The 7,370-nt window shown below is 40.7% G+C and overlaps 1 protein-coding gene across 1 annotated transcript; it reads left to right on the top strand.

Moving 5' to 3' along the window:
* The first annotated feature begins 827 nt into the window (after nucleotides 1–827).
* Nucleotides 828–4,728, top strand: LOC126259663 (uncharacterized). Its single transcript, XM_049956601.1, has 2 exons — nucleotides 828–878; nucleotides 3,788–4,728. Exon 2 carries the CDS (start codon nucleotides 3,800–3,802, stop codon nucleotides 4,121–4,123), a length of 324 nt encoding a protein of 107 aa, XP_049812558.1. The 5' UTR covers nucleotides 828–878; nucleotides 3,788–3,799; the 3' UTR covers nucleotides 4,124–4,728.
* The last annotated feature ends 2,642 nt before the right edge of the window (nucleotides 4,729–7,370 follow it).

The following is a 7,370-nucleotide window of genomic DNA, read 5'->3' as shown; positions in this document are numbered from 1 at the left end:
CAACCTACGTTTCCTGGTTTCTTTACCAAACGGAGAGCTATTACATGCCTATAATTACATTATTGTAGACAACAAAATTAACGTCCGATTTGCAACACGTATACAATAATGGCACGCCACAACTCCTTTATTTCGTACCTTACACTACTTTCATCTGTAGCTGTCTGATAAATGCGGGATACGCATCTAAGTGCTAAACAATATCCAATGCTACTTATTTTCAGTGTGACACTCCGTGACTTGATATTAGCGTTGGTGATTGCTGTATTGTACCAGATCCTTATGCCATCTTTCTATTGCTCACAAAAATGAAAATTTTATGATACCTTCAGAAAGTACTAAGGCAAGCTACGCCAGTTTCGCGGTATACGTGATATATTCGTCGTATTTATCACAGTGTGGATAAAGCGTCGTACCGATAAATAGCTCGGAACTTTCCTACCAGTAAGTAAACAAATTTCGCAAAACGCACAAAGAAATGCCACCGTAAGGTCATGGTACGCACTGCGAATGATAAGCACAAGGCCTGTTGAAGTACAAGGTTTTTTTCTATCACGTTTTACTGCCGGACTTTGTGTCAGCTGGAGTTAAAGGAAAGTTTAAGGATCCTCGACAATCAACATACAAATCAGTAGTCTTCCTACTCCATAAACATAGCAGCAGGGGGCTAAAACCTCCAGTGTACCTTGACAAGTGCTACGCAAAGCTGATAAGTCATCTTATCACCCAAAAACAGTCACTCGTGAGTATCATGTGTGAGTCGTTATTGTTAGTGTGCGGGGGTATAAATGACAGCGTTCTCTTTCGTTCTCCAGTGCTCTACCAAGACTACTTCTTCTCGAACTACCGCCCAGACGCTACTCCTTGCATCGTATTTGGTAAGATTAATGAACCTTCAAAGATCTAATTCATCGTGTCCTAGTTCCTGCTCACTCGAGTGTGCTATATGAAATATTCACGTTGTCAGACTACATTTCGAAAAAAAATATGTTTTTCCCTATACATTTCACATGTTATTGCATCTACTAAAGTTAGGTACTTCTGTATACTAATGTCGCTGACCTGTTTCTTCTGCCTGGGAGGTATCAGTTGACATACAAATTTTCGTCGTCTTTTTCTACTTAACACCCCTCCGTTTTGTGCTGTGCGTGAACAACGCCGTTTATTATGCAGGGTGATCATGGAATGTTGCGACAAATTTCAAGGGGTTGTAGAGAATGTCTTGAGGAACAAATGGAGGATAGGAACCTGTTGTTGTTGTGGTCTTCAGTCCTGAGACTGGTTTGATGCAGCTCTCCATGCTACTCTACCCTGTGCATGCTTCTTCATCTCCCAGTACCTACTGCAACCTACATCCTTCTGAATCTGCTTAGTGTATTCATCTCTTGGTCTCCCTCTACGATTTTTACCCTCCACGCTGCCCTCCAATGCTAAATTTGTGATCCCTTGAGGCCTCAAAACATGTCCTACCAACTGATCCCTTCTTCTAGTCAAGTTGTGCCACAAACTTCTCCCCAATCCTATTCAATACCTCCTCATTAGTTACGTGATCTACCCACCTTATCTTCAGCATTCTTCTGTAGCACCACATTTCGAAAGCTTCTATTCTCTTCTTGTCCACACTAGTTATCGTCCATGTTTCACTTCCATACATGGCTACACTCCATACAAATACTTTCAGAAACGACTTCCTGACACTTAAATCTATACTCGATGTTAACAAATTTCTCTTCTTCAGAAACGATTTCCTTGCCATTGCCAGTCTACATTTTATATCCTCTCTACTTCGACCATCATCAGTTATTTTACTCCCTAAATAGCAAAACTCCTTTACTACTTTAAGTGTCTCATTTCCTAATCTAATTCCCTCAGCATCACCCGATTTAATTTGACTACATTCCATTATCCTCGTTTGGCTTTTGTTGATGTTCATCTTATATCCTCCTTTCAAGACACTGTCCATTCCGTTCAACTGCTCTTCCAAGTCTTTTGCTGTCTCTGACAGAATTACAATGTCATCGGCGAACCTCAAAGTTTTTACTTCTTCTCCATGAATTTTAATGCATACTCCGAATTTTTCTTTTGTTTCCTTTACTGCTTGCTCAATATACAGATTGAATAACATCGGGGAGAGGCTACAACCCTGTCTCACTCCTTTCCCAACCACTGCTTCCATTTCAAGCCCCTCGACTCTTACAACTGCCATCTGTTTTCTGTACAAATTGTAAATAGCCTTTCGCTCCCTGTATTTTACCCCTGCCACCTTCAGAATTTGAAAGAGAGTATTCCAGTTAACATTGTCAAAAGCTTTCTCTAAGTCTACAAATGCTAGAAACGTAGGCTTGCCTTTTCTTAATCTTTCTTCTAAGATAAGTCGTAAGGTTAGCATTGCCTCACGTGTTCCAACATTTCGATAGGAACCTGTGTTCAGAAAATGCGTCTTTTTGCGCTGGCGGACCGTGAGGGAAATATCTCGCAATTCTGTTTGTATTGAGTGGTTGGGACTGATGACCGCAATCGCCTGTGGAGAAGATGAAATTAGCTGCTGCATAGACAAGCGTTGAATCCTATGAATGCGATGCTACTTTGCCTTCGTAGATGATAGATTCGAACACGGGTTTCCATCTGTAGTTATTTTAATTATTTTACTCCCATGTACTGAAAAACATTGTAGATTTCAGTGAGTTACACGAGAAAAATAAACTGCAAATGGAAACTCATGTCTGAAAATATAATCTGTCGAAGCAACAGAGCATCACATTCATAGGAGACAAGGTTTCTACGCAGCAGCTAGCTACATCTCCTCCACTGGCTATCATGGCCCTGAATCGCGATTACTGAATAGCAGACAACGTCGCGAGACGTTCCACCTACGGTCTGTCAGCGTAGAAAGTCATATTTGCTGCCAAAGGGGCAGCCCAGTGGCAGGCGCGAGCGTCTATGGCTTCGACGCTCTGTGGCATCGTTGGATGACGTTCCCGGACACGGGTTCCTAACCTCAATTTGTTCTTCAAGGCACCCTCTACAACCCATCGAAGTTCGTCTCACCTTTCCTGGGACACCCTGTAGGCATAAATATATTTTCCATTTTCACTGATTTTAGAAATAATTCTTCTACATTCGTCAATTAGTACTAAAAGACTTGGAATAGAGCTTCAGAATTGGATAATGCTCCAGCTTCCTGAGAATCAGAGAGCTGCTAGCTGGCCATATTGTACCCCATGTATCAGTAAGTATGAAAACTGCATTCACCCTACTACAGAATTAAACTTGCTTGTTTGGCAGATCATAAATGACCCATTAACTTTCGTAAACATATGCAGAACGTATCGTAATTAGCAGCAAAAACTGACAGGTGAAAGAATCAAACAGGTTCCAGTACGCAGGGATCCACAAAAATGCTGTTTGTGAAATACCCGTGAATGTGAGGTTATGAGCTGTAATTGACATCACTATGGAATATCATCATGCTTGGTACAAATGTACTTCAAATGTACACTTGGCGATCAAGTCGCTGTCGAATTGCCCTGAATGGTTGGGGAACCAAATTAAAAAAGCTCACATTTCACATAAATATGTACTAAGCTGAGCAATATTCTGTGCTGAAGTCAATTCGGTTCACAGCCACACATTCGCAATCATCTCCCAAACGGGTCATTTGCGGATCCATGTTTACTGGAACGTTTTAGGGTCAGTGTCGCTATTAACTATTCTACAACCTACATTATTTAGGCAGATGGCCATACTATATGAAACTGACTAATGGTGAACTTGTACTCTTTTCCAGCACTTGAAGAAAATGTGGAACAAGAAGCTTATGTTCTTGGCAATGGCGACCCTCTTAGCCGGAGGGACCTCCTCGGCTGCTCCGCTGGCCAAACAGGAAGACACTAAGCAGGGCTTCCAGTACATGCCCGTCAATCCCTGGAGTACACTATACCCTGGTATGAACTACGGCTCCGGGCCTGCCCTCCCGCCTCCAGGCTACCCCAACTACCAGGGATTCGGTGCTGGCAGCTACATGCGCCCAGGAGGCGTGGGCTTCCCTCTGCCCTACCAGTATTTCCAGTATCCTGCACCAGGGATGTACTCTATGGAAAACAAAAGACCGAAGGAGCAGTAGTTCACGTCACTATCCATCACGAAATGTCGTTGGGTCGTTTCGTTCTAACCCTCACCTTAAGCATTCATTTCATTCTAGATTTAATTATAGTATCAGTAACTGCACAAAGTTATCGCCACATTAGCAACCCATTCTATATCTTACATATCAATAAATAATGTGTCAGTTGTGTCTTTTAAGATTTACTTGGAATTATGTTCTCTTATGTCATTCCCATTTCACGTTGTTACAGCCTGTCTGTATATACGTACAAATAAGTTGCAGCCATAGTTTGAAAAACGGTATTAGGCTCGGAACAAAGATTCATCCATTTTGTATTCAGTCATTTACTACGAAAGTGGACAGCGAAAATTTTGCACTCCAAATTGCATAATTAACATCGATCCATACGTTTTGAATTAACGACCAAATTTTCAATATATTTCTTCCGGTAATAACAATGGAGACACGTTAGTTGTAAATATGTTTTAATAGGACAACTGCAAAAGTCTTATATTTTTGGGCACTTTCAGCCTTTCTGTAGACTTAAGACTGATAATTTATAATTTAATTTGCTAACGCAATGTACAAAATTGTATTTTTTACCACTTTTATATGTATGTAGGAATTTATAAATAAATATTTTAGCAAACACTTCTTTTTATTTTCGCTCTTGAGAGTATGTAATACTTTGATCATTCGTACCAAGCAATATGACTCCCAAATGCGGAGAAGATGATATCTTTAAGCTCCATGTATACGTAGTATTGGCTTTAGCTGCCCACAAATATTGTCAAAAAGTAGAGTGATTTCGAGTACACAGGACAAGTGAAGATACAGTATGTATTTTTCCATCAAGTAACGAAGTTCTGCCCTACGACTGAGTTGTAGAATTATAGATTCAGTTACAAGAGCTGTAGTGGTGACTATAAATACACGTTTTCTTCCTTTTATCAAAAATGTTCAAATGTATGTGAAGTCTTATGGGACTTAACTGCTAAGGCCATCAATCCCTAAGCTTACACACTACTCAACCTAAAGTGTCCTAAGAAAAAACACACACACCCATGCCCGAGGACTCGAACCTCCGCCGGGACCAACCGCACAGCCCATGACTGCAGCCCCCAGACCGCTCGGCTAATCCCGCGCGGCTTCTTCCTTTTATCCCAAGTACAGTTTGAGTAAGAGTTTATCGCTACATTTACCAACATTGTTTAATATTTTCATTCATATGTTCACTAATGTTGGCACTGCATGCAGTTGGTCAGGCTAAAAATCAAATTATTTACTTGAGTCGTGTTTTCGAAAAAAGTGTTTTTCGAAGGAATGACAGTCGTATCCACCAGAGTGCCAATACCTCTTGAAGTTGGAACGAACGACAACTAGCAACGTAGTCGACACACTCCTTTCAGTCAGATCATGGCACCTTTTTTTCTTAACTGAGACGCCCTCCACTTTCCGATGTTGAGGCGTTAACTTTAAACCTACCGAAATGTTCACATTTACTCATGTTTCCCAGATGCGTTTTCAGTAACTTCTGAATGTACATTTACAGGGGAAAGAATAGCAATAGCACCTCGAAATGGCCATTTAACGGTGATCTTTACGCTTTGCATTCCTTTCGTGACATATGCATGTTTCATCTTTTTTTTAATTGCAAGTAATTGTAGCCTATTGCAGTTTCGTACTTATTGCACCATAGCACAATATTACGCGTTTCATACACCACACGTATTAGTGATAACGTTTTAGTCTCCCAATTATTCACTGTTCATTGTGCTAGGAAACTGCTCACTAACCGACTCCCTTCTTTCAGAATTATACACGAACGCCTTGCCTGATGCGTAATCTTAATTCTGTTATTCGCATCTTAAGTTTCCACTTTCCTGTAAATACTCGTGTAAAGGCCGAATTCAAATTGTTTCCATTTTACTTCTTTCGCTTGCCACTACTTGTTTATAAAATATTTGATATTCGTTTATTTTGTATTGAAAATGAATGTAAGATCAAGTTATTTATTAAAATTAGAACGAAATTAATATATGTTGGCTATCTTAAAATAAACGTAGTGATGAGAATTATTTATGAGACATGTTCCTGAGATATAGAAAGAGAAAAAAACGTCTCGTAAGTTAACGTATTTGAATGTTACAGTCATACATATGTTTATTGTTTTGGAACTACATATTGCGAGGGTTGCCCAGAAAGTAACACAACGAATTTGTTTTTCTTCAATAATTCTTTACTGAGCATAATGAGAGTGACACACACGAAAAAATGGTATTTTATCTAACACCCTATTTTTCCACGTAATCTCCATCCTGTTTCATGGCCTTCCTCCAGCGCGAAACAAGGGCTTGTTTGCCCTGTCGGTACCAAACCTTGCTCTGGTGGCGGAGTTAGTGCTTCACTGTGTGAATCACCTGCTCATCGTCCTCAAAATGTCTTCCATACTTAAGCCGTGACTTCCGTCAACTGAATCGTAGGCCTTTAGGAAGTCCACAAATGCCACTATTATCTTTTTTCCTTTCATTTGTCTGTGTTCTATTACCCTTTTTATTCCAAATATCTGTTCTGTACTGTTCCTTTCTTTTTTAAAGCCACACCGGTACTCTTCTATTATTGGCCCCAGTTGTTCTTCAACTCTGTTGAGCAAGATTCTCGACAAAACCTTGTACCCTGTGTTTAAGAGAGAGATGCCCCTTAGTCATCCAGTACTTTCTTGTTCCCTTTCTTGTGTAGTGGTATAAAAATGGCTTCTTCCCAGTCTACGGGTATTTTCTTATTTCTCCAGGTATCCGTTATTATATTGTACATATTTCTTTCTATTTCAGACCCGCCCCATGTGATCTCTTCAGCACAAATACCATCATTGCCTGATGGCTTTGCTACTCCTGCCTTGGTGGGTGTATTGTCTAGGCTATACTGACTATCGTCCCTAGAGCGTAAGTGTGTCCACTTTACCGTCGGTACTCAGCAAACCCTAAAATACCTAGTCATTTCCTCGCACACCTCTTTCTCGCCAGTTTTTATTGTGCCAACTTGTCCTATTACGAAGGGTTCTTTTGTCTCGAAGCCTTTAATTCTGATCTTCGCCGGCCGTGGTGGCCAAGCGGTTAAAGGCGCTACAGTCTGGAACCGCGCTGCCGCTACTGTCGCAGGTTCGAATCCTGCCTCGGGCATGGATGTTTGTGATGTCCTTAGGTTAGTTAGGTTTAAGTAGTTCTAAGTTCTAGGGGACTGATGACCTTAGAAGTTAAGTCCCATA

The sequence above is a fragment of the Schistocerca nitens genome, chromosome 5 (assembly GCF_023898315.1).
Source record: "Schistocerca nitens isolate TAMUIC-IGC-003100 chromosome 5, iqSchNite1.1, whole genome shotgun sequence".
Taxonomy (NCBI): domain Eukaryota; kingdom Metazoa; phylum Arthropoda; class Insecta; order Orthoptera; family Acrididae; genus Schistocerca; species Schistocerca nitens.
The sequence above is the reverse complement of the archived record's forward strand: the minus strand, read 5'-3'. Positions and strand labels throughout refer to the sequence as shown.